General features: G+C 55.6%; 9 protein-coding genes across 9 annotated transcripts; 5 read left to right on the top strand and 4 right to left on the bottom strand.

The window, feature by feature from the left end:
• Positions 1-99: 99 nt before the first annotated feature.
• Positions 100-1411, bottom strand: UV8b_04573 (uncharacterized protein; the record flags this gene model as incomplete). The annotated part of the gene is made up of 3 exons (XM_043142071.1): positions 100-309; positions 420-818; positions 962-1411. 3 exons carry the CDS (start codon positions 1409-1411, stop codon positions 100-102), a joined length of 1059 nt encoding a protein of 352 aa, XP_042998005.1.
• Positions 1412-2313: 902 nt separating this feature from the next.
• On the bottom strand, positions 2314-5348 carry UV8b_04572 (uncharacterized protein; the record flags this gene model as incomplete). Its single annotated transcript, XM_043142070.1, has 13 exons — positions 2314-2320; positions 2396-2809; positions 2871-3020; positions 3097-3275; positions 3354-3411; positions 3482-3635; positions 3693-3734; positions 3853-3922; positions 3994-4232; positions 4312-4438; positions 4498-4559; positions 4609-4735; positions 4803-5348. 13 exons carry the CDS (start codon positions 5346-5348, stop codon positions 2314-2316), a joined length of 2175 nt encoding a protein of 724 aa, XP_042998004.1.
• Positions 5349-6649: 1301 nt separating this feature from the next.
• On the top strand, positions 6650-7802 carry UV8b_04571 (uncharacterized protein; the record flags this gene model as incomplete). Its single annotated transcript, XM_043142069.1, has 4 exons — positions 6650-6671; positions 6845-6939; positions 7022-7716; positions 7787-7802. 4 exons carry the CDS (start codon positions 6650-6652, stop codon positions 7800-7802), a joined length of 828 nt encoding a protein of 275 aa, XP_042998003.1.
• A 997-nt stretch (positions 7803-8799) lies between these two features.
• On the bottom strand, positions 8800-10418 carry UV8b_04570 (uncharacterized protein; the record flags this gene model as incomplete). Its single annotated transcript, XM_043142068.1, has 2 exons — positions 8800-10196; positions 10283-10418. 2 exons carry the CDS (start codon positions 10416-10418, stop codon positions 8800-8802), a joined length of 1533 nt encoding a protein of 510 aa, XP_042998002.1.
• A 1050-nt stretch (positions 10419-11468) lies between these two features.
• On the top strand, positions 11469-12386 carry UV8b_04569 (uncharacterized protein; the record flags this gene model as incomplete). Its single annotated transcript, XM_043142067.1, has 3 exons — positions 11469-11544; positions 11621-11760; positions 11829-12386. 3 exons carry the CDS (start codon positions 11469-11471, stop codon positions 12384-12386), a joined length of 774 nt encoding a protein of 257 aa, XP_042998001.1.
• Positions 12387-13228: 842 nt separating this feature from the next.
• On the top strand, positions 13229-15288 carry UV8b_04568 (uncharacterized protein; the record flags this gene model as incomplete). The annotated part of the gene is made up of 15 exons (XM_043142066.1): positions 13229-13251; positions 13313-13326; positions 13380-13574; positions 13638-13661; positions 13713-13805; positions 13885-13898; positions 13949-13953; positions 14010-14102; positions 14158-14272; positions 14332-14386; positions 14442-14585; positions 14643-14681; positions 14744-14767; positions 14823-14945; positions 15002-15288. 15 exons carry the CDS (start codon positions 13229-13231, stop codon positions 15286-15288), a joined length of 1248 nt encoding a protein of 415 aa, XP_042998000.1.
• An 860-nt stretch (positions 15289-16148) lies between these two features.
• Positions 16149-18288, top strand: UV8b_04567 (uncharacterized protein; the record flags this gene model as incomplete). The annotated part of the gene is made up of 6 exons (XM_043142065.1): positions 16149-16308; positions 16686-16844; positions 16904-17157; positions 17227-17318; positions 17384-17434; positions 17493-18288. The coding sequence occupies 6 exons, from the start codon at positions 16149-16151 to the stop codon at positions 18286-18288; spliced, it is 1512 nt and encodes a 503-aa protein (XP_042997999.1).
• Positions 18289-18881: 593 nt separating this feature from the next.
• UV8b_04566 (uncharacterized protein) lies at positions 18882-22617 on the top strand (the record flags this gene model as incomplete). Its single annotated transcript, XM_043142064.1, has 3 exons — positions 18882-19868; positions 19966-20362; positions 20429-22617. 3 exons carry the CDS (start codon positions 18882-18884, stop codon positions 22615-22617), a joined length of 3573 nt encoding a protein of 1190 aa, XP_042997998.1.
• A 587-nt stretch (positions 22618-23204) lies between these two features.
• UV8b_04565 (uncharacterized protein) lies at positions 23205-24891 on the bottom strand (the record flags this gene model as incomplete). Its single annotated transcript, XM_043142063.1, has 3 exons — positions 23205-23608; positions 23765-24376; positions 24531-24891. 3 exons carry the CDS (start codon positions 24889-24891, stop codon positions 23205-23207), a joined length of 1377 nt encoding a protein of 458 aa, XP_042997997.1.
• Positions 24892-25244: the final 353 nt, after the last annotated feature.

The raw sequence follows: 25244 nt of genomic DNA, 5'->3' as shown, positions 1-25244 counted from the left end.
GGATACCATGTCCCGCATCGACACGGCCTTTGGAATCAGTGGCCCAGCCATCTGCCATCCAGGGGCACACGGTACACGGTCGCGCAAAGAAGAGCCAGCTTAGATGACGTCTTCTCGCTCGTAGCCTGTCGCCTTCAACGCGGGCTTGGGAACCTCTCGGTCTTTGAAGGTGCTGACGAACGGGTTCGGATCTTCCCTTTGGTCGAGGTTGCCGAGAGTGTGGTTGACGCCCCGGTGGCTGGCTTCGTCGGCTCGAATGTACAGGATGAGATCTCTCATGGTGCGATGGCCTTCCGGCATGTTCCAGTACTGGAAAGCTTGGGTTAGCTCCACCCCGCCGTTCTTGCCCACGGCCTCGTTTATGCCAAAACTGCGCTTGGGAAGGGCGGGGAAGGACGGACAAAGGGTTGGCAACTTACCCCTATCGCAATATCCGGGATCTGAAACCTCTCGTCGCCCCATTTGGGCAGATGGCCGTTTTGGATCTCGTGGATCGCCCGAGTGTAGGTGTGGACGGCCTCCTCCTCCAGGTATCCGACGAACCGGTGCACGATTCGGGGATGCAAGAGGTACGCGACGAAGAGGGCGTTGAAAAAGACGCCCTGGGCGCCGATAATCATGAGCTTCATGAACCGGCCGGGCTCGCACATTTTCATAAACGTCAGGAGGTGCATCCTCTCGTTGTAGCTCTCCTCCAGCAGCGTCTCGATCCAGCCGTTGTCGCGCTTCATCCGCCGGAGGCTGCTGAGGTGGCGAAGCATGCCTCCCACCATGCCCGGCACGCCGGCAATGCTTTCGAGGAAGACGAAGCGGATAAGCTTTGCGCGTGAGCGAATTCTGGTCAGCAATGCGCCGGGCGTTTTATCAGGCGACAAAAAAAAAAAAAAAAAAAAAAAACCGTCTACCCATGTACTGTGCTCCGTGCAGCCATCCTCTCTTGCCAGCCGTCGTTGCAACGTACCCATTGCGCTTCCGTCAGCGGCTTGTCCGCCACGACAGATGTGGTCGGATGCCTCCTGTCGACTTGCTGGCTCCTCTCCATGCCCGTCGCCTTGTCCATGCAGTAGCGCGCGAGGCGGACAATCTTCCACGCCAGCCAGTCACTGACGGTCCGAGGCTCCCGATGGGCAGGCACCACGGCCAGCATCTCCTCCTCGGTGTAGCCGTGATGTGGCCACGCCGGCTTCGTGGTCTGGATATGGGGGGTGTCCTTGGCGGGGAAGAAGTCGCGCAGCTGGTTCCCAGGCGTGGTCGAGAAGGGCGCGGCGCTCCGACGACGCCGGACCGCCGGGCCGAGCGCGCAGGCGAGCGGCGCTCCGAGGAGAGCGTGCCTGGCCGAGCGGCATAGCTGCTGGGCGGCTTGTCGACACGGGTGAGCCTGGACTTGTGTCCGGACCGCAGTAGAGATCATGGCGGGCAAGCGTCGTGCTAACCGGTCCGACGGGGTGCCCAAGTCTGTTGGATTTGCTGGCGACGCTCCAGGATGCCTCACTCGAGTTGCTGAGAGCTGAGCTGGTCCAAAGCATTCTCTTGCCCCCGTCGGTCTACTGCGCCCATCGGGCCGGCGAGGCCTCTTATATCCCGTCCAGCCGCGCGTCCCGTCGTTCCCAACCTGTTCAGGGCGGCCCGGTGGCAAGGGGGGCTCGAGCGCCACGGCTCAAGCATGGAAATCAAGGCATCAAAAAGGGCCCACCAGAAAGACTTTTTTTTTTTCATGGAAAAAGGGCTGGCGTCGTCTCCCGAACAACGGACGTCTCGCGGCACGAGGAAGAATCGGAAGAGAGGCTGGGCTGTAACTTGCAAGGCGAAGTTGCCGCTCCACCGGGTTGAGCCCTGCTTGCCTGCCAATGGCTGGCTGTCTTTGATACGTATGTTGTACCCGTCGGAATGTTCCGGACTGCAAGACCTGCCTACTCTCTTCCGCATCGTGCCGTGATGCTTGTAAGCAGGCGTGAACCCCTGACGTCGACAGGTCACGCACATGTCCTGTTCTTCTCTTTCTTTTTTTTTTTACATGTCGAATCGCGCTTAGGGGCGCAATCTGCAAGCCATTCGAGGCATTTCCCAAGAATCGCGCTGTCATCACCCAACGTGAGCTCTCGTATCGCTCACACATCGCTCACATGGCTGACTGTGCCCGTACACTGACTGGTATATCCTTGGCTGGCTTTAACTACGCAAGTGTCTATCTAAAATCCGTCTATTTCCGCTCCTCTTCTGTCTCTCTCTCTCTTTCTCTTTTTCCTTGGCGCCTAGTGAATGCCCTGGACATTGCCGGCTCTCCTCATGAAACAAGGCCAACGCTCAGACAGTTTACATCCTAAAAAACGAATCAGCACAAATCAAGCCACGGAACAGAGCCCAATCGGCTTCCACGTGGCGGGGTGCTACTCACCTTTCCAAGGGTGTCAAGCCGAGAATGCGCATGCCGTTGGCTAGGGTGGTTCGCGCGGCGTCGTAAAGCGCCATGCGAGCCTTCATCACTTCTGGCTCGCTTCCTACGACCTTTAGGTGGTCGTAGCTGCTGCTGATGACGTGGGTCATCTTGAACAGATAGGTGAGGACTGTTGCGGGTTCCAGCGTCTTCAGCGTGTTCTGCAGCACGCTGGGCCATTGGGAGAGCATTCGAACAATGCTGACAGCATGTTCCTCCGTCAGCAGAGACAGGTTGGCCTCGCTTAGCTCGTCGTCGGAAAGCTCCACCCGGCGCCGGATCGAGCACAGTCGACAGTGGGCGTATTGCAGGTAGGGGCCCGTATCACCCTCAAAGGATGTCATGGCATCCATGTTGAACGTGTAGTTGTTGATCCTGGTCTCGGAAGTCAGCCCCGGAACTTTCCAGCTGCAAGTGTACGAGATTGCCCATTCACCTCTTGCCGCTCATGTCCTGAACCATTACGCTGCTGATTCCCAGTGTGTCGGCTGTAGATTCCGGATCTGCAACCTGGGCGTACTTGGTTTCGTTCTTCTTCATAGTTTCGTGCATATGGTCGGCGCAGTCGTTCAGAATGTCATCCAAGCTGTGTTTTACAGGGTCAGAAAGAGTGCCGAGGTCACGAGTCCACGCGAGGCTGTACCACGCGGATATGTACTGACAACTTAACCGTTCCCTTGCGGGTGCTCATTCCAAGAACCATGCCGAAGTTGATGTGCTGGCATTTGCTGGCGATATCCTTGTAGCCCAAAAGGTCGATGATTTGGAAGAGCTGCTTGAGGTGCAGATCCTGCTGACTAGCCACCACGTAGATCATGGTGTCAAATTTGTACTTGTCGTGCTGTGCGGTGAATCGTCAGTTCGCAGCAAAACCACCTCTACATGTCGAGCAACATGGTGCCAAAGCGGCTCAACGTACCCGGCTGAGCAACTCGCAAACATCACGGGTCAAATAAAGGGCAGTGCCATCCCGCTTTCTGGACACAAGGCTGTGTGAGATATGAAAACAGTAGCACAAAGGCGGTGCGTCGGAGCGGGTTGCCATACCGCAACACGGTGGTTCCTAGCCTCTTTCCTTCTTTCCCTGGAAGTAGCTGGGTGAAATCAACCAGGACGGCGCCTTGATCTTCTCGCGATATTTTTTTTTGTTGCATTTCGTCGGCTATCTTGGCCATGGATTCCTCAGACACTTGGCTTTCACCTACGGTTCATTAGTGAGGAGCAAGGGAAGGAGCCGACAGAAGAGTGTCATGCATACCGCTGAACTCGTCGAACTGTATGTTGAGTCGGGAATACGTTTCTGCGAGATGATTACGTCAGTGCTCTCGCCCAAGCGGCTGGCTGTGCTCGTAGCAAAGCTATGAAGTGACGGCCAAGACACCATGAAAGCGTCATTGGACATTTCGCAATTGTCTTACCCTTGTACTTGGCGATACTGAGATCCCGGAAACGCTGCCATTGGGGGAGAACTGCCTCATCCCGGTCGGTCTGTCCATGCAACTGTCAGCACGGTGCATAGAGAGGGGGAATATGCATCTCAGGAGTCGGTCTTGTCTTACCATTCTCCGGAAATACTGGCGGGCTTGTTCGTCAAGACTCTTGGCCTCCAGGTCGCTGACATCCTTTCCTTCTTTCTTCTGGGCCTCAATCATCTCCTTCTCGGCACTCATTTCCGCGTTGATCTGAACGTAAAGCTTGAATAGATGATCAATGGGGTTCGTTTTCAGTGCTTCCTCGTCACCGTTTCGCTGATACGCCAGGGCGAGTAAGCCGTACTGTTTGCCCCAGTCTCCGAGGTCTGACCGGGGCGATCGAAACACAAGTCAGGAATACATCGAATCGAGGCCGGAAAAGCGGCGGGGGGACAATGGACTAACAGTTCATTCGAACGACATCCCAGCCATTTGCCTCGTGCAGATTGGCGATGAAGCTACCAATAATGGTGGATCGAAGGTGGCCAGCGTGGAATGGTTTCGCAACATTGGGAGAACTGAATTCAACAATCTAGACAACGTTTCAGTACCAAGCAAGTCCCACGCGGCACACGTTGCACGAGACCTTACGATGCGTTTCTGGCCAGATTTGGGGTCTTTGGGGTCTCGGAGGCCGTTGAGCGTGTTTTTGCCTGGGTTTGTTAGTGACCCGAGCATCCGGGGTTTTGAAACGTGACGCACCGTAGTTTGCGCCGGCTTGCCTGACCATTGGGACAATCGATCCCACTAGAGGCTCCCCCTTTGCGAAGAAGGACATGAAGTGTCCGCTTATAATTGGCTTTTTAAAGAGGGCATCGTTCTCGGGGAACTGTAGAGCATTGATTGTCAACAAGAAGCCCATCATTCCGCGTTTGACATTGCCATGACAAACGCACCTTTGCAGCCCACTCTTGGGCCAAAACGTCTGGTTTCGAGCCTTTGATGCGCAGTGCAGGGACAGCGACAACGAAGTCGCCTTTATCGAGACTCTGCGTCAACATGACAACGGGATATATGATGGAAGTGTCGACGCCGGAAATCTCAGACAAGACATTACTGAGGTGAGCCCTGTAAAGGTCGAGCGGGTTACTTTCGAAAGAGGCAGTAGGGTATTTCTGGGCAAGACTCTGGAGAGTCAAGCCGTCAACCCTCTGGGCTAGTTGGTCGATGGCGTTTGACTGCGCCATGGCTGCCTGCGTGAAAGTCGGAGCGGAGGGGCGAAAGGCACGGAAACCTCTTCCAATATCGCCAGAGATATTCGTAGAGCGCTTTCTGTTTCGTATGGCTGCGACAGAGGAAGTCGAGATGCCAGGACTCGGGACTGGACAAAAGAGGGGAGCAAGCTTGAAGTGGCGTCTAGCCTGAGGTAAGGAGGGTCGAGGACGAAGAGAAATTGAAAAAATAAGAGAGAGGCTGAGAGATGAGGTTGAGCGACTCGTCATGAGGCCTTGGGCGTCCAAGACTGAACTTTTTTTGCACCCGGAGCCTCTTTGCTGCACATTGACACAACCAGACTTGTGAGTCAAAATGCAGTCATGACTGGCCCCCACCACAAGGTCTGCGGAGCGAAACCGCAGAACGCTGGATTTCTCCGTAGTGGGCCTTGGCTGCTTGCTCGCTGTTTGGCGGGTTGGCGGCAAAACGGCACGGCCATTAATTCTACCGTCAATCCATACCAGCACGCACGACTACCTCTTTCCAGATGTCAGCCCAGGAGTACCGGTACCTTGCCCACGTCGGCACTTTCGTCAAATCTGACGAGACCGGATTAGAATGTGAATTGTCAAATATTCTCAAGGGACATCATTATTCAATCAAACGCGAGGAAAACGGGCAGGGTAGGGGCCGGTATGTTCTGATCTTCCGGAGAGATGCATCTTCCCGCCAGTAGCGGTATTACATGCCTTGGCCTTGCAACTTGTTCTAGCAGACCAGGCCACAGTGCTGACGCCAGGCACCAGACTGTAGCACATCCTGGCGCGATGGAAAGAATATTCTAGGCTGCCACGTCTCCTACATGTACATGTACCCCACTGATCAAACAAGACCCAAGGAAATCCCATCGCAGGAAGGGAAAAAAAAAAAAAAAAAAAAAAAAAAAAGCGTCGATGGCGTTGGTTTTATCAGGTGTGGTCCCTGGCTGCCCACCTGCTGCTTTCGTGAGGGAATGAGGGGAAAGCCAGGTACATACGGTACGGTACATGCGGAGTACAGGGGGGCCAGGGCCCAGCAAACCTTCACATGCATCCTTCGATGACGCCCAACACAAGCAAAGGCTAATGATGCGCACCTGAGACCTGGGACACTCCCAAGACCAGTTTACATACATAATGGCTTGCCATTGCTCTCAAGGCTGACGACCCAAATGATTGATGCCCAGCGTAAATCTCTTCCAGTCCCAGCAACCAGACTTCTCTTGCACCGCCTTCAAAGTTCTGCCCTCCGTCTTCTGCCTTCTGGCCACCCCGCTACGGAGTACCTGCTCGTCATTCACAGTGCACACACGCCCCGCACGCACGAGCTCTGCAGAGGCCCAAAAAAAAAAAAAAAAAAAAAAAAAAAAAAAAAACCCGAAAGCAAACGGACAGCACATCAATCTGGATTTGCTTTCCCACCTCCCCTGGGCTTCGCTCTCATCAGCTTGTCGCAAACACTGTGCGTACTCGACCAGCGGCATCCTGACCCTGCACCTTTTATTATCCAGCTGCTATTCCAAGCGCGCGAGTTCGGCCTGTTCGCCATCATGCCTGCCAAACAACAGTGGGGTAAGCCCTGGCTTGACTGTTTCTTCAAAGACGCCATCACACGCACATCACCTCCATGTCCTGACGCAGATTGCGCTACCTGCGGCGCGTCCACGGGGGGGGCTTGGCTTATCCCAAGCATGTTTTGGAATCGAGTGCCTGGCTGCATTTTGCTGACCGCTACGTCACTCAAGACGAGGAGAAGAGCGACTCCAGCACTCCTCCATCTTCACCCCCAGTCACGGCTGTTCGCCGACGCCAGTTCGAAGACGAGGAAGACGACAGCGACGTGAGTCATGTTGTGCTTTTATCTTTGACCTCGCGGTTACCCGAGTTGCTGAATCCCCTCCCTCTCCCTCTTTCTTGTGTAGGTTCTCGACTCCTGGGATGCTGCCGAGGATTCCGAGGTAGAAAGGGAAAAGCAACGCAAAGTTGCCGAGGCCAAGGCCAAGGCCGAGGCCGAAGCCGCCGCGAACAAAAAGTCCAAGGCCCAGCGTATCGCCGAGCATCAAGCCACCAGGGCCCTCCAACGTGAGGAAGACGAAGACGACAGCGAAGACGACGAAACCGAAACGCAGCGCCGTGAAAGACTTCGCCGCACAGAACAAGAGGCCGACCTCCGCCATGCGGAAGATCTCTTTGGCGGCGTTGGCATCAGCAGTGGTCGCAAGGCCAACACTGCCGGCGCCGCCGTCGTGGTGGACGACAAGGACCCTTCCAAGACTGTCAACATCGCCTCTCTGCCCTTGTTCAACCCACAGACCAAGAAGCAATTCGAACTTTTGCGCACGACCCTTGCGCCCATCATCAGTAGCAACACCAAGAAGGCCCACTACGGTCTTTTTCTCGAAGAGTTCGCCAAGGACTTGGCCAAGGAGTTGTCGAGCGATCAGGTGAAAAAAGTCGCCAGCGCGTTGACTCGCCTGAGCAATGAAAAAATGAAGGAAGAAAAGGCCTCCGAGAAGGGAGGCAAGAAGACCAAGGCTGCAAAGACCAAGACCTCGCTCGTCACCGGCCGTGCCAACACTGCGGATGTTTCCACCTATGACGAGGATGCCTTTGGAGAGTAAGCATACTCTCTCATTCCCGAAACCTCTGCATTTGCCCCTCTCCTTGCTAACCGGCTTTTATCACAGTGACGATTTCATGTGAACAGATTAGTCAAGCCATAACACATCAACTGGTGCTTGCCTTGTTCTTGACCTAGTTTGTAGACGCTTCCGGGTCGGTGCTTTTCAAAGTTCGCACTTGTCGGTGCCGAACCTTCGCCCCTGGTTTGCCACGGCAAGCGGCTTGCCGTCTTTCAATATCGACTCAAGTGATGGAAAATGCAAACACCAGCGCGCGACTCCGCAACTGAAAAAGCTCGGCACAGTCAAACAGCAGATGACCGTGAGGATCCGGGTGTCCGTTGCAAGGGGTCAGAAAGGGGATGGATATAGAGCAGTGCGCCGCGTCCCTTAGCACAATTGCCCTGATATAGACGTGACCGTGAACGTAGCGTTTAGGCATTTCATTTGCATCGAGCGCCTGGAGGGCAGGGGAGTCTTTGTTGTGTGCTGAACACTCAAGGTCTGTCCTCTCTGCCTCAATTCCTCGACTGAGGCAGTATGCTGGATCAACGCCGTTTTTTTATTTTTTTCAAATTACTGGATGTGACAAATGTGGGAATGGACGAGGGGAGATGTGTCTCGAGATGAGGCAAATGACACACAGAAACGAGATAGCCGCTAATTTACTGCCTTTTTGAAAAGCCCCGTTTTCAGAACTCCTATGTAAGAGATACTCTCAACAAGAAACTCGTATGCAACTGAATAGGTATGGAATGTAGCAAACGGTATCGGCTCGTGATGGAGCATTACATGTAGATTGCCTCCTGAATCCATTACGCCTCGGCTCACCTTTTGCAGAATTTGAGCAGAAATGGTTCTTTTTTTTATAAACGCCGTTGGCCGCGGGATTGCCATCCCCGGCGAAATCTAGTCCCATGCGTTGGCGTCCTCTGTCGGAACAAGACCAGATATAATCCCAGTGTTGCCTGCCATAAAAGATGCTGGGGGGGATAAGAAAGAGGGGGAGTAGGTGTGTGTGTGTGTATGTGTGCGCAAGGAGGAATGTATCAGGAAAAAGAGCCCACGGAAACGCTGCCTCAAACCACGTTGCCCGCCATGCCCATAAACAAAGCATGAACCGCAAGGGAGAGCGTCCAGAAGCCCACCTTTTTGAACCGCCGAACGCGACTCTGCTGGTCTTCCACGTCTCTCGCAAAGGCATCGTACGTCTCGACCGACAAATCGTTCATCAGGCCGCAGTCGTACACCGTCCAGCTTCCGTCAAAGTCGCTGAGCCGTTTGACGATGCGGCAAGATACGGGGATGTAGGTCTTCTTGGCGTTGATGTACGCCACTATCGGCCGCACGAGCGCTTGGTTCACGTAGGACATGTCCCTGGTGAACAGAGGCACCGCGGCCTTGACGTCGTGCATGTGGATCCGCATGTCCATGATGAGGTAGCGACGATCTTCGTCGTCAGGCTCGGCGGCTCCGCCGCCCGCGGGGCCTGCGAGCTCGCCGCCCGCGTCGGAGAGGTGTCCGGACTGCGCCACGGCGGGTTCGTCGTCGACGGCGTGCGGAAGGAGCCGCTGCCGATTCAGGATGACGGCCTCCTCGAGCTGGTCGTAGAAATCGGACATGACCTTGGTGATGCCCTCGTCGGTTTCGGCTGGAAACATTACGTCCGCGACGATGTCGACGTTGCCCTCGTATATCCAGCCGAACGGGCCTTCCACTCCTCTGTTGAAGTGATCGATTTTGAGCCCGTCGATTCGGAGCCTGCTGAACTTTTTCCAGCCATTTTGCTCCCCTAGCTCCGTTGACGCGTCTTGCTCGTGGCTGGGCACTACGCCGTGGACTTGGCGGGGGTGTATCGTGAAGAGCGAGCCGTCAAACGAGCCGGACATGTGGTTCGCCGAAAGGAAGTCGTAAAAGAGCCATTGCTTCCGAAGCTGCGGTAGCTCACACGAGTAAATGCTGACGGAGAAGGGTCGAAATCCGTCAGGTTGATGGATCGTCAGTAGCACATCTTCCAACTTGAACGATTCAATCTCGAAATCGCCAGGTTGATGTTCATGCCTGTACGAAAACGGGTCTGTATCTTCCTCCGGCCAGTGTACTGAGGTACGATCGACGATTCCTCGTACGCCATTGACTTCGACGTCCTTTAACAAGCCTTTGCCGTTCCACCAGTTAACGAACGAGAGGGTGACGTTGACATTGGCGATGGTGACGTCGAACTGGGTGTAATTTCCGTCATCTTCTGTCTCGTGAGGCTCGCTAGATTGAGCCAGTCGACCGGCCGCGGCCACCGCGGCGGCATCCGAGGACCCTTTGCTCACAGACGACTCAACTTGGCCAGGTCTACGGGAAACGAACACATTCCGAAAGGCGATTACTCCATTCTTCCACTTTGGCACAATTGCTGATTCAAAAACTACAGTGACCCCGGCGGATTGTGTCAAATAGTCACCGACCCACTTGGCAAGAGTTTCTGCAAAATAAAAGAAGAAAAGAGTCAACAACGCTGAAGGTGTGTTTCGTTTTGGGCGACGGCGACTGGGGTGAAACCTTGCTTACCTTGGGCAAATACAGTGTTGATGGAAAATATCAGGAGTGAAAAGAAAGTCGTCGTCCCTACCAGAACCCAGACAATATGTCCCAACATGAACCATGACACAAAGGCGCCCCATTCATCGGCGTTCCAGGGTCGCATGCTGCGGATCGACATCCATTTGAACCGGACCTTGAGCCTTTGCCAAAAGCCGGTTGCCGTACCTAGCAATTCTTCTTTTGTCGAACGGTGAGGCAAGCCGGATAGATGGAGATATTTGGAGACAGACGACGCTATAGACTCTGCATTTGCGTCGTTGCTAGACTCGCTTTTTAATGGCTGTTCTGCTCGACTCGACTGGTCGAGTTTGTCGTCTCTATTTGGTTTCTTTTGTGGAACTGTTTGTCGCGCAGGTTCTCGGCCGCTGGAATAGGTTCGATATTGCAATGGCCGGAATGTAGCCGCCGTTGAAGCCTGTTTGCCTCGACTGGCTCGCAGCCCAAGTTTTGCCGACAACGGTATGGAATATATATAGGAGATCGGTTGCTGGTGGCGGTTCGGAAAGATTATTGTACAATTCTGAGGATACACGCCCGTCCAAAGCTGCCGCAAACGGGATGGTTCCTGTATGCGTTCATGATCCGGGACCGAGCGCGAGCGATGAACCAATGCCTGCCACGGCGAGAAAAAGGCCTTCAAGCTCGGTGAATACGTTTGGCGCCGTGGCCAAAGTCGGCTTGCAACGAGCCGTGGATAAAAGGCATTAGACATACTTCCAGTTCATGGCGGCTGGAAAGGGTTGAACCTTCTTCCTAAGCCCACTGCCGATTGCTTGAATCCCCAAAGCCCGCCGTCATACACATAGGGGGGGTGGATTGGTGACGTCGAATCGTGGCAAACGTTGCAAATGCGCCAGATCAAAAAATCATGCATAAGGCGCTAGAGCTTAATACGTCAGTCGTTCTGCGGCCCAATAGATAAGCCACGATAAATCGGCATAACCCACCACATTTTTTTTTTGCGGAATAATCTCTTCAACTGGGGTCGGGGTTGGCAGGAGATTTTAATCAGCCCTCGGTTTCGACTGTTCCAAACCTGCATCAGCCTCCAGCGACCAAAGCTGACTCTTGAGAGCGAAAGTTTACGAATCGACCGGCGGGATAGCTTCCTCACTTCCGCTACTGAACGGCTGGCCTGCTTGCACACTCAACTATGCCTGCACCTACAGCCTTGAAAAAGGCCGAACAGACCCCACTCGAAGTAGCAGAGCCTTCACTGCAGACCCAAGGTACATGGTTTCCCAACCCCGGTGAATTCAAAGGGGGAGAAAAAAGAGGCGCACTACGACTGACAGATTCATTTAGAACCGCAAGATGAATTCCTTTTGGGAGAACTGGACGCCATGCCTGTAGACAGTCAAGCTCCACCACCATTGGACCAAGGGGATGACTCCATGGCCATTGACGAGGAAGGCAGACCGCGCTTTGCTCCAGCTAGAGATATTGTGAGTATCTTTCGGCATTTTCGCTCGTTTTTTCTTGGTCCTCAAGAAAGCGACCTAATGTTTGATAGGACCCTGTCACGAGAGCAGAGACACGAAAGGTTCCCGTCCCGCCTCATCGAATGACGCCTCTGAAACAAGCGTGGACGCAAATCTACCCTCCACTTGTAGAGCACCTGAAGTTGCAATGTCGCATGAATATCAAGCGGAAGACGGTGGAGCTGAGAACATCGCAGCATACCATCGACACAGGTGCCTTGCAGAAGGGCGAGGACTTTGTCAAGGCATTCACCCTTGGTTTCGAGGTTGATGATGCTATTGCGTTGCTGAGGCTGGATGATCTTTATATCGAAACCTTTGAAATCAAGGACGTTCGGACCATGCATGGCGACAGTCAAGCCCGCGCCATTGGGCGGATTGCTGGAAAGGACGGGAAAACAAAGTTTGCCATCGAAAACGCCAGCAGAACCCGCATCGTTCTGGCCGATTCCAAGATTCACATTTTAGGGGGGTTTAAAAACATACACATGGCACGAGAGTCGGTAGTGAGCCTGATTCTCGGCAAACCCCCGGGCAAGGTATATGGAAATTTGAGAACTGTGGCTGCCAGGATGAAGGAAAGGTTTTGAGTTGCGGAAAAACTGTGATTGTTTGGGTATAACATGGCGTTGGGGGGCAAGCATACATTTCACCACTTACGAACTTGACAATTTGCGTGCAGTTGATAGGATTGATTGGCATCACGCGAAGACAGAGGAGCTGTTGCTTAATGGATAACGTGAGCAGTACTGTGCCGTACCGTGTCTTTGTGTACGTCGGTGAAGAATACATACGACCACCTGTGGGGATGGGAACTTGTTTGTGACTCATTGAAGTCTGCGATGCCGCACGCTCGTCCCAGGACCAGGGACCAACGAACAATGCGCGAGCGCGTTATTTAATTTATCTGCGCGCCGTGCTCCGTAGCAGCAGGTTCTGTTAATAGCACCTGTTGTTGGGTGGGAAAATGGGATCCATCAGGAAAAGGAAAGTGGAACAAAGGAGGCATTCACAGACAATTGAGCCTAGCTAGAACAGAACAACCACCAACAATCAACCATCATCACGGCCTTCTTCTATCCAGTCCTTTTCCCACCTTTTAGGGTGCATGCTTTCAGGCCTTACGAAGTGCTGTAGTCGTGTACGTCGTGCACCATCCGATTCACCGCCTAGGCTTTGCGCGGGATAATTGCAGCGGCGTTAGGTAAGCACTTTAATTCAATTCACTGCATTAAGATAAGCAAGGTGGCGCCGCCACCAAAAAATTGTGTGGCTTGAGGCCTTGGGTTCGCCGGGTTCGGAGCTGGAAATCCTAAAAAGCTCTCCGCCGACGACGTTGCGTCTAGTGACACTTTCATCATTTTCCTCTCTATCCACCACCGCCTTTTGCATCTTGCACTTATTGTAATCCAGGACCTCGACGAATTCCATCATGGCGCCAGAACGTGTTTGCCTGTAAGTCAATTCGCCTCTTGTGTGACCTAGCCCCTGATAATTGACATCAAGCATCATGCAGCGCCTACTCTGGCGGTGAGTTGAAAACTCGAGAGACGACGCCATTGGCATGCTCATGGACCTTACAGGACTCGACACCAGTACTATACTTCGTTATCTCGTTCTTCAAGGCTACCAGGTTGTTTGTTTCTTAGCGGACTGCGGTCAGGAAGAAGACTTTGAGGCTGTCAAGTCTAAGGCGCTGAAGCTCGGCGCGGAGCGGATGATCATCCAAGATGTCCAACAGGAGCTGATCGATGAGTTGGTGTGGCCCGCGATTCAATGTGCGTCTCCCCCGGTTTGCCACTAGAATGAGCACTGCAAGTCTGCTGACATCGAACCAATAGGTAACGCCATCTACGAGGATCGATGTAAGCTTGTCACCTCGGACGCTCCTTGACGAAACCGCTAACGCCCTGAAGACCTGCTCGGAACAAGTCTCGCCCGCCCGGTCATCGCCAGGGCGATGGTCAAGGTTGCCAAGGAGAATAACTGCACGATCCTCAGCCACGGATGTAGGTGTCCTCTTGGTCAAGTTCTGGTCTAGTTGCCGTGCCGTTAAGCTGCTAACAACACGGATGTGTATGGGTTAAGGCACTGGCAAGGGTGTAAGTTTTCGAATCCCATCTTTTGAAGTTCTGCATGCCAACTGATTTAGAATGAGTATGTCTGGACATAATTCTAGGTTGCCCCGACTCCGTACTTACTTCCTCTCCCAGTCAAGTCCGCTTCGAGCTGGCATGGAAGGCCTGCGACCCGACCCTAAAGGTTCTGGCCCCCTGGCGCATGCCCGAGTTCTATACCCGATTCGCGTAAGTTAATTTTCCTTCGCTTTGCTGCTGCATACTCGAGTTGACCATCTCTCAGAGGGCGTGCGGATCTTCTTAAATTCGCCGAGGAGCAGAACATCCCCGTCAGCTCCACCCCCAAGGCCCCCTGGTCGATGGACGACAACATCATCCACTGCAGCTACGAAGCTGGTGTAGGTTGCCTCACATGTAGCTATTGCTCTTGGTCTCTCATTGACGCTTAAACCGTCAGATTCTCGAGCAAACAGACAAGGAGCCCCCGAAGGACATGTGGAAGCGCACCGTTGGTGAGGTGCTCCGCTCCATGCGATTCGGATAGACCATACGCTGACGTCTCTGAAGATCCGATGACAGCTCCCGACAAGCCCACTCCCTTTACCGTGCACTTTGCCAAGGGCGTTCCCGTAAAGCTTGAGGTTGAGGGCAAGGTCGTCACCGGCTCCCTGGAGATCTTTAAGGAGGCAAATGAGATTGGCCGAGCTAATGGTGAGGCTGCCATCCGACTTTCTCTGGGATTGTGGGCTCATACTGATATGATACCAGGCATTGGACGGGTCGACATCGTCGAGTCGAGGTTTATCGGTGAGTCTGCGCCCCCAGGGCATCCACTGCTGTCAGCTATGTCATTTGCTAACAACCTCCAGGCCTGAAGAGCAGGGGCTGCTACGGTATGCCATTGGATATGGACAAGTTGATTGCATATTTTCTAAGCCGCGTCTACAGATACCCCCGGCCTCACCATTCTCCGCCAGGCCCACCTGGACCTAGAAGGCCTCGTCATGGACTCCAAGGTCCGCGCCATTCGCGACCGTCTCTCGCACGACTGGTCCACCGCCATTTACAACGGTGAGTTGTCCATCCGCGTCATTTTTTCAATCCAAACGCCCTGACCTGTAGATTAGGCATGTACTTCACGCCCGAGCGTGAGTTCGTTGAGCACGCTATAAAGTTCTCGCAGCGCCAGGTCGATGGCAAGGTCGACCTCGTCGCTTACAAGGGCTGCGCTTATGTCGTCGGCCGCTCCAGCGAGACGTCCAATCTCTACTCCGAGGACGAGAGTAGCATGGATTCGCTCGACATGGACTGGACGGTGCAGGACACGACGGGCTTCATCGCGATTCAGGGCATTAGGGTCCAGAAGTACGGCGAGCGCAAGATCAAGGATGGCGAGCCCCTCACCCGTGCCTAGGTGCAGACTTGCGATGCCGGTCTTTCAGAGGTGAAGGCGGCGAAAAATCGACGAGGCCGAGGGCCCTCAGGCTGTATTCGAGTTGTATGCTCAAGGGAAAACATAAAAAAAGTATCCTACATAACATCTTGGTCTTTCAAATTCATGGTGATTGAGCAGCATGTTGGCCCCATGTCGATTCGTGGCTTTTGGTCTCACAATCTTGAGGCGTCGGGTCGGGATTGCATTGCTGCTGGAAACAACGGCACAGACATACTATGTATGGAACGGCGTTGGACCGGAGGGAAGATGTATTCGTACGGGGTTGGGGTAATGGCTGCGGCTGAGGCTCAGAACGGCCTATTGCGGGTCAAAAGCTCAATCAGAAGGTCGGGTGATTAAGACCCAATCAAAAAGATGGCACAAAAAGCACAGCACAATCACAGTTGCGGACCTCACGCGGTTCAGCATGGTTATGCGAGATGATGAGGGTTCACTGGAAGGGCTGGAATGGGGTTATCGCCGTTATTGCCTTGTCTTGTCTTGTTTTGTATTGTTTTTGTCTTGTCTTGTCTTGTCAACCATTTGCTGCCTGGTTGGTTAGGTTCGGCACAAACAGGGTAGGGGGTCTTACAGCGCGGAGGGCCCCGGACACATTGACAGTTGGGAAAGACCAGACTTGACTGACTGCTGGTGCCGGCTGGGCTGTTGAGCCAATTGGTTGCGCCGTGCACGTGTACCAAGCTACGGATACTGGAAGTGTACGAAGTATGGAGTACGGAGTTCGGTCGGCGACTCTGCGGAGACGGGCCCCACTGGCGCAACATGTTGTTGCCCCTCCTCTGGTGAGCTGCTGCCCCACCTCAATATGCCCCAATTACATGGCAAGCTTCATCAATTCTGCCAAAACAACGCAACGCAGCTTAAATCCTCAACCCATCTCAACAAAAAAAAACGAAAAAAAAACATTCTCCCGCAATCACGCTCGCCGTCCCTTTGAGTTCAGCACTCAAAAGGCTGCAATATATCCTCGAATTCTCGGTATGGCCTCGCTCATTTTCTTGTTTTGCTACGACTGATGGCAGCTATCGATTCAATGCTGGCCTGGCCTTCTGCCGTGCCACATCACGCCAAGAGTCCGCACGAACTGCCGGGCCCGACTACGAGGCGGGCGTTCGCTGAGGCGTCTTGTGCAATTGCCACACTGCACTACGAAGCGTGCCTTTCCTTCGCTCCCCGTCAAGTGATGGAGGTGCTTTCCGGAGGGATGGATGCATGCGTTGCTCGATCCTGAAAGCCATCAGCTACAGCTTGCTGGGTCTGACGGTGGTTGTTGCGCTGCTGCCCCGCCCCCGCCCCCGCCAACAACGGTAAATCTCTCGATTCAAGCTTGGTTCTAATTTGATCTTTGCACCTAGAATCGGACTTGCCGACTTTCTACTTCTGCGCAAAGATGGCCATCACCAAAGTTCACGCTCGCTCCGTGTACGACTCCCGCGGTAATCCGACTGTGGAGGTTGATGTTGTCACTGATACCGGCCTGCACCGAGCCATCGTCCCTTCCGGAGCTTCTACTGGTTCGTCCCGACCCCTCTTCCACCCGTGATGCCAGTGCAATGCGTAACCGAGGACACAGGCCAGCACGAAGCTTGCGAGCTTCGAGACGGTGACAAGTCCAAATGGGGCGGCAAGGGCGTTGGCAAGGCTGTTGACAATGTCAACAGCATTATTGGCCCTGCCCTGATAAAGGAGGGCATTGACGTCAAGGATCAATCCAAGGTCGATGCTTTTCTTAATAGCCTCGACGGCACCGACAACAAGACCAAGCTTGGTGCAAACGCCATTCTTGGTGTCAGTCTGGCCATCGCCAAGGCCGGTGCTGCCGAGAAGGTACAATCAGACTTGTTTCTCTCTGTCGTGCGAATTTGAATACGAACCTTGAGTGCTAACCAGCTCCAGGGAGTTCCCCTTTACGCTCACATTTCGGATCTTGCAGGAACCAAGAAGCCTTACGTCCTCCCCGTTCCTTTCATGAACGTCCTCAATGGCGGGTAAGTGGCCATGGTGCTCTCATCCACACTAAACAAGCGCGTGGCAGTTGTACTGACTGCTGTAGTTCTCACGCTGGTGGCCGCCTTGCTTTCCAGGAATTCATGATTGTGCCATCGTAAGTTGAAAGCCGTCTTCTTGCAGCGCATTTCCACCTGCTGAAACTGCGTTTATAGCGATGCTCCTTCCTTCTCAGAGGCCATGCGCCAGGGCGCCGAAGTGTATCAGAAGCTGAAGTCGCTGGCCAAGAAGAAGTACGGCCAGTCTGCTGGCAACGTCGGCGACGAGGGTGGTGTCGCTCCGGATATTCAAACCGCTGACGAGGCCCTCGAGCTTATCACTGACGCTATCGAACAAGCCGGCTACACTGGAAAGATGAAAATTGCCATGGACGTTGCGTCCAGCGAGTTCTACAAGGCTGACGCGAAGAAGTATGACCTGGACTTCAAGAACCCCGACAGCGACCCTGCCAAGTGGATCACCTATGAGGAGCTCGCTGCCTTGTACTCGGACCTCTGCAAGAAGTATCCCATTGTCAGCATTGAGGATCCCTTCGCTGAGGACGATTGGGAGGCCTGGAGCTATTTCTACAAATCTCAGGACATTCAAATTGTCGGTGACGACTTGACCGTCACAAACCCTCTCCGCATCAAGAAGGCTATTGAACTCAAGGCTTGCAACGCGTTGCTGCTCAAGGTGAACCAGATTGGTACCTTGACCGAGTCCATCCAAGCCGCCAAGGATTCTTACGCTGACGGCTGGGGCGTCATGGTTTCTCACCGATCCGGCGAGACCGAGGACGTCACCATCGCCGACATTGTTGTCGGCATTCGATCTGGCGAGATCAAGACTGGTGCCCCTTGCCGATCCGAGCGCCTGGCGAAGCTGAACCAGATTCTCCGAATTGAAGAGGAGCTTGGTGATGGAGCTATTTATGCTGGCGCCAACTTCCGCAAGTCGGTCAACCTCTGAACACACACGAGTCTTTGAGAAAGAAAAGAAAAAAAGAAGGCCAATGATCGTGTAGACGAGTTTTGAAAGCAATTCGCGCACAGTGCTGAGGAATGATCCGACTTATATGCGCCTTTATGAGCAAGAGGCTTAGCAAGTAAATAGACGAAAAACAGAAAGGCCTTTTAAGTGCGATGAATGGAGACAAGCCAGACTTTGAGATGAATATGGGTAAACCTAACGAATGACTCATACCTGTTTGCTGTTATTTTGCCCAGGTAAGCCCTATTCTAATGTAGGGTTCCCTGGATGGGGCTGGATCCGGGGAACAACTTTACCATTGACTCTGTAAAATGGTTGCATATAAATTTGTTGGGAAGGTGTAGTACTGCGCTGTACCGGGGGACTAGGGTAAGTTACTTCTAGAGTGCCCAAGGTACCCAGGTACTGATTCCTAGCCTGTGGGGACTATCACGTGGCTGTCACTACAGCAACCGGCTCATAACAAACTTGGGCCTCAATCGCCGCCAACATCTTGGACATTGACATGCCGCAGTTTGACATGACAGGACGACAAGACTTGAGGCTCCCCGTCTGGCAATAACTTGGGCATCATGGCCCCTTCGAATGACTTGATCGACTTTGACGTGATAGAGGGACAGAAAGAAAATATTCAAGCCCTGCCTGGGGGTCGCTCCGCGAAAAAGCTGGCCGAGCTTTACTCTCCTTCCCCCCTACACAAACTGGCAACACCCACTCCATCGGACACCCAAAACGTGCACGATTGCATCCGAGCCGAATACGAGTCCGAAATCCAAAACATCTCCGAGTCAGACGACCCTCTCGACGTCTTCGACCGCTACGTGAGATGGACGTTGGATGCGTACCCATCAGCGCAGGCGACTCCGCAGTCGCAGCTGCACACGCTTCTTGAGCGCGCTACCAAGGCCTTCATCACATCTGCGCAGTACAAGAACGACCCTCGATACCTGAGGCTTTGGGTGCACTACATCCACTTCTTCTCAGACTCGCCCAGGGAAACGTACATGTTCCTCTCCCGCCACGGAATCGGCGAGGGTCTGGCGCTCTTCTACGAAGAATACGCCGCCTGGTTGGAAGGCGCAGGCCGATGGAACCAGGCCGAAGAGGTGTACAAGCTCGGCATCGAGCGCGAGAGCCGCCCGGTGCAAAGGCTGTTGCGGAAGTTCAAGGAGTTTGAGGAACGGCTTGCCCAACAGCCCGCCCATGCGATTGAGCCGTCGTCCCCAGCACTTCCCACCATGCGCCCGGCGCTGGCGGCAAAAGTTGATCCTTTTGGATCCCTGCATTCGAGCGATCCCCAGGCCGCACGCCCGACAAGCGGGGTGGGCGGTACTGGGTCACGACCGGCAAAGTCGAAGCTGGCCATCTTCTCCGACGCGACTGCCAAACCAGCGCCTTTGGCATCGAGAGGCGTGGAATCAAAGGGATGGGACACCATTGGCTCTTTATCTGACCGGAAGAAGGAGAATGCTGTAGAGCCTAAACCGTGGGCCGGAGAGACGCTCAAGGCTGGAGGAAAGAAGTCGGCGGCTCCCAAGATGGCAGTGTTCAGGGATCCGGTAGGTTCTCAGCCCTGACGCTTCCCCTTCCACGCCCACATGTTGATGGAAAACAGGACTAATGCGCTGGCCAATGGCATGTATTCGAATAACTCAGAGACTATCTCAAATAAACAACGTCGTGGTCGTGCCATCCCAAAGCCAAGTGACTGTTCACCCCCAAACCGGAAGGAAGGAATACATATTCGTCGATCTTGAAGCTGTGTACCCGAGCCCAGACGAGCCCGGATCAGAGTTGAGTTTTGAGGAGATCATGGCTGCCCATAGAGGCTGGTTAGACCAGTCCTGGGCGGACGAGACGATGGAGGATGGTCCTGATGCAGAGCCAGTGCGTGGCTTCGGGGAGGTTGACGAGGTTAGCCACGGCGTCAAGAGCGTGCTGACCATTCATCGAGACCCCGTTTTTCTGGACGAGAACGGTTCAAGGAAAGAGCAAGCTCAGCCTCGGGCCACAAAGTCAAAGAAGACGATGGAGCTTAACGAGACGCAAATCAGTAAGTTTGGAGAGCCGTTGCCGCCCGCGCAGGCCGCGACTACTGCAGGATATTGACGGCGCCTAGTCAAGGCAAAGCTGGATTCGCCCTCTGGGCCAAAGCTTCGCAAGAGGCAAACAGCCGAACCCACAATGACGCTGCACACCAAAGCAGCGACGGATGACATTTACGAAATCTTCAACGCGCCTCTCAAGTCGAACGACGGCGGCGACAGCGGAGACGACGACGACTACGAGACTGACGGGGATTATGCCAGTGATCCCGAGAGCACCAGCACCACAAGACAGCTGGACGCTGGCAGTGACAACGGCGAACCCGACACGGCTGATACCAGAAGCGTGAGCGGATGGTCAGACTTTTCCACCAGGAAGGATATTCCGAACATCAACACGGGAGAGTCGGAGCTTCTTCGCAGCACGTCCAGCGAGCTGTTTATGCCAGAGGCAGACGTTGTCGATGGCGCCGGCGCAGAGGATGTTGACGATGTCGATGGTGACGATGGTGACGATGGTGACGATGGTGACGATGGTGACGATGGTGATAATGATGATGAGGAGGAGCAGGAGCAGGAGGGCCAAGAGCAACAATCCCCCCCTCCTCGGACTCGCACTGTTTTTGTCCCTATCCCTCCGGAAGATTATGACCCCCCAACACGTCCGTATAGGGATCCGGTCGAGGTGGCTAACAATAGGCTTCCGTTCATGACGCCAATCACCGAGCGGACAGAGTGCTCTTTAGACGTTGATCTTGAACGACGGGATACCTTTAAAACTCCATGCAGAGGCGACGCATCCACCAGCAGACTCCAGGATGACTCTGATGACGAGCCCCTGAGCAGTCCTTTGAGGATTCTCGAAGATGGCTATCCCTTGCCACAGGTTCCTGTCGCTTTGCTACACAAGCCCGCTCCTGCTGCAAAGAAAGCGGCAGTTGCCAAGCCGATCCCACCAAAAGGCCCCATCATCAGCGAGACTCAGTGCAACCCAGTCGACGATGCCATCCGTCGGGACATTTTGAGCAAGACTCAGCCACCGCTCAGCTCGTACGCCGGTTTCCACGACCGTCGGGAGCAGAGATTCGAGCACGGAGGCGAGATCCGCAAGTTTGCCAAAGCCATGAGCAAGCTGGGCAAAAGTGGTGGCGACAAGCCTGCGCCAGTCCCAGCTCCCGTCACCATTCAGTTTCCCGGCTCGGATCGAAAATACAACATGAAGAGGGAGCTCGGGGCGGGAGCATTTGCGCCGGTATACCTGGTGGAAAACACGCTGCCACAGGAGGGAGAGAAGGACGAAAACGCCGCGGCGGCCGTCTCGATGGGAAGGGGCACGTTCCTGGTCCATGGCCGCCACGAGCTGGAAGCTCTCAAGATGGAGTCTCCGCCCACGCCGTGGGAATTCTACATGATGAGACTGGCCCACGGCCGCCTGGGGCCGCAGCATCGGGCCGCGGCGTCTATTTCGTACGCTCACGAGCTTCAGCTGTACCAGGACGAGGCCTTGTTGCTTCTGCCGTACCACCCGCACGGCACTCTCTTGGACGTGGTGAACCTTTTCCGCGCCGAACCCTCGGGCACCATGGACGAGCAGCTGGCCATGTTTTTCGCCATTGAGCTGCTGCGCACGGTCGAGGCCCTCCACGCAAAGAGCATCCTTCACGGCGACCTGAAGCCAGACAACTGCCTGCTTCGCCTGGACAGCTCCTCCTCCTCCTCAGGCGACGCGCCCCCGACGGCGCCGTGGAGGGCGGACGGCAGCGGGGGCTGGGCGTCGCGAGGCATCGTGCTCATCGACTTTGGCCGGGCCATCGACCTCAAGGCGTTTGCGCCCGACGTCGAGTTCGTCGCGGACTGGAAGACGTCGGCGCAAGACTGCGCCGAGATGCGCGAGGGCCGGCCCTGGACGTGGCAGATCGACTACCACGGCCTGGCCGGCATCATCCACTGCCTGCTGTTCGGCAAGTACATCGAGACGGCGCGCTGCGACCAGGGCGGCCTGGGCCGCACGGGGCGCAAGTACAGGATCCGGGAGAGCCTGAAGCGCTACTGGCAGGCGGACCTGTGGTCCGAGTGTTTCGAGGTGCTGCTCAACCCGGGCTCGTTCCTGGACGCCGAGGAGGGGCGCAGGATGCCGGTGCTGAGGTCCATGAAGAGCGTGCGGGAGAGGATGGAGCACTGGCTGGCGGCGAACTGCGACCGCGGCGTCGGCCTGCGCTCCCTCATGGGCAAGCTGGAGGCCAATGCGAGGGCGCGCAAGTAAGGGCGGCCTGTCTGCGCGGTGCCGCGCCGTGCGTGCATGCCGTCGAGAGTTTTTTTCGCATCTTTTCTTTTCCCATGTGCTTTTTTTCTTTTCCCGTCTCCTCCTACTTCTTTTCGACTTGTCGGCTGTCTTTCAAGCTCATCATCGGCAAGGGAGTGTTTGCAGTTGGAGACGATGGCGTTTTGACGCGGCGGGATGAAGCGTTTCTGCTAAAAGGGGTTTCCAAAGTGTAAACAGATGGTTGGTGGACAGAGGGTGTTCTTGCAGCGGCTGTATATATCCGCAATCACCCGTGCTTGGATTATACTCCATCACGGCGTTTTCCGGCTTGGGCGCTTTTTTTTCTTTTTTTTCTTTCTTTTTTTCTTTGGTCTGGGAATAACATGCCGTCTGGGATATCCCTTCTTTGGTCTGCGAATAGCCTGCCGTCTGGGATATCTCTTCTTAATCTCTGAGAATAACCAACCCGTCTAGGATATCCTTTTAATCCCTGTGAATAACCAACCCGTCTAGGCTGTCCCGTCTCTGATCTCTGGGATAACCAACCCGTCTGTAGAATCTCAGCCTCCGCTGTCCTCCCGCCCATCTTAGCCGCTCTCGTCGCCCGAGTCCGGCGCCTTCTTCCGCCTGCGCCCCGCGGCGCCCCGCCCGGCCTCCTTTGCGGACTTTTTGTCAACCTGCGCCTGGATCCTGGCCCGCTCTGCGGCGCCCCGGTCCTGCAGCTCCGCTTGCCTGCGCCTGAAGTCGTCGCTGTCGCGGTCCATGCCGACGAGGCTCTCGAGCAGCTTGATCTCGTCGGCCCAGACCTGCTTGTCCTCGACCGTCTTGCCGCTCGGGTCCTTTCTGTCGATGGGCGTCTCGAGCACCATGGGCAGGTTGCGGAAGCGGTCGTCGTTGACGATGCTGTGGAAGGCGCCGAGGCCGAGGAAGCCGGTCCCGATGTTGGCGTGCAGGTCCCGGTTGGAGTGGAAGGGCGCCTTGCTGTCGTTTACTAAGGCAGGGGGGTGGTCAGCCAGCCAGTCAGTCGGCCACGTCCCGTTCGCGCACCGTGGGAAAAGGAAGGAAGCATCTTGGCAGGTCATATTGAGCTGCGGGGTGGAGGGGGGGGGGGGGGGGGGGGGGAAAGGCAAGGAAAGGCTGTGCTCACGGTGAAACGCCCGGAGGTACTGCAGCCCGACAATGGAGTCAAACGCGCCCATGGTCCGCGCAAACGCCTCCGGGGTGCGCAGGTCGTGGCCGGCCGCAAACGCGTGGCACGTGTCGAGGCACACGCCGACGCGGCGCTTGTCGTCCACCAGGGCGATGATGTCCCGCAGGTCCTGCCACGCGGCGCCGACGACGGTCCCCCCGCCGGCCATGTTCTCCAGCAGGGTGACGACCGAGGCCGTCGCCGCGTGCGCCCGGTTCAGCTGCGCGGCGATGCGGGCCACGGCCGCCTCGCGCGGCTGGTCGCCCGCCGCCCCCGGGTGCAGGTTGTACAGCCCGATGCCGAGCTGCTCGCACCGCCGCAGGTCGTCGACGAAGCTGCCGTACGCCTGGGCCGCCTTGGCCTCGTCCGCCTGCGCCAGGTTGACCAGGTACGAGCCGTGGGGGAGGGCGTGCTCGCCCGCCCGGTAGCCGAGCCGCCCGCACCGCGCGGCGAACTGCTCGCGCGCCTCGGGCGTCAGCGCCGCGCTGGCCCATCGGCGCTGGGGCTTGAGGAACAGCGCAAACGAGTTGGCCCCGACGTGCGCCGCGTTGGAGACGGCGTTGTGGACGCCTGCGTTGTTTTTTTTTTTTTTTTTTTTTTTTTTTCGGGGGGTTGGCAATCATGCATGGTTGCCGGCAAAATGAAACTCTTCTTGTCAGCTTTCTCGCGCGGCTGCCCCCCGTTGTGTGTTCCTCCCCATGGCTTCCCGGGCTGGCTGACTGACCTCCTGCGGCGCTGACGTGCGCCCCGATGTACATGGGCTTGGCCAGCGCGGACACGGCCGTCCGGCCCGCCAGAGGCGCGGCGTCCTGGTCGGCGTCGGCGGCTTTGGCCTTGCGCTTCTTTGCCGGTCGGGCGCCTCGTTCGGGGCCGTCGGCTCCCGTCTCCGCCCCGGCGTCCGGCGGCCCGCGCTTCCCGGCAGCCGTTTGCGCTTGCGTTTGCGTCGTCTTGGGGGCCGCGCCCTTCTTGGCCTTGGCGATGACGGCGTCCGACGCCTTGCCGGGCTCGAGGTCCGTGCTTCCGCCGTCCGACTCTTCCTTGTAGCTGACCGCTTGTCCTTTTTTCCTCCCGGAACTTCGAGGCATGGCGGGTAGCTCAAGGGCGCGTCGAGAGCAAGCGGAGAGGAAGACGGACCGTCTCAGCCAGGCGTTGGAAAACACGGATCGCTTGAACCAGCCGGGAAGGGGAAAAGGCATACGGGGAATAGTTCATCAGATGCGCTCGGCGTCTTGGAACTCGTTGCTATGCTATGCACATCCTGCACGCGACGACGTGACGGCGACGTGCGACATGTCCGAGCGCCTGGTTGAGGAGACGCGAGATCACGTGCTCCGGTGCTCCACCGGATCAACTACGGACGGAGGAGAGCATTTCCGTGTTTCTTTTCTGGCCGGTCAAGCACGTAAATACCATGCTTGTATCATGAGCTAATGTCACC

This window comes from Ustilaginoidea virens, chromosome 4 (assembly GCF_000687475.1).
Source record: "Ustilaginoidea virens chromosome 4, complete sequence".
Lineage (NCBI taxonomy): Eukaryota > Fungi > Ascomycota > Sordariomycetes > Hypocreales > Clavicipitaceae > Ustilaginoidea > Ustilaginoidea virens.
The sequence above is the reverse complement of the archived record's forward strand: the minus strand, read 5'-3'. Positions and strand labels throughout refer to the sequence as shown.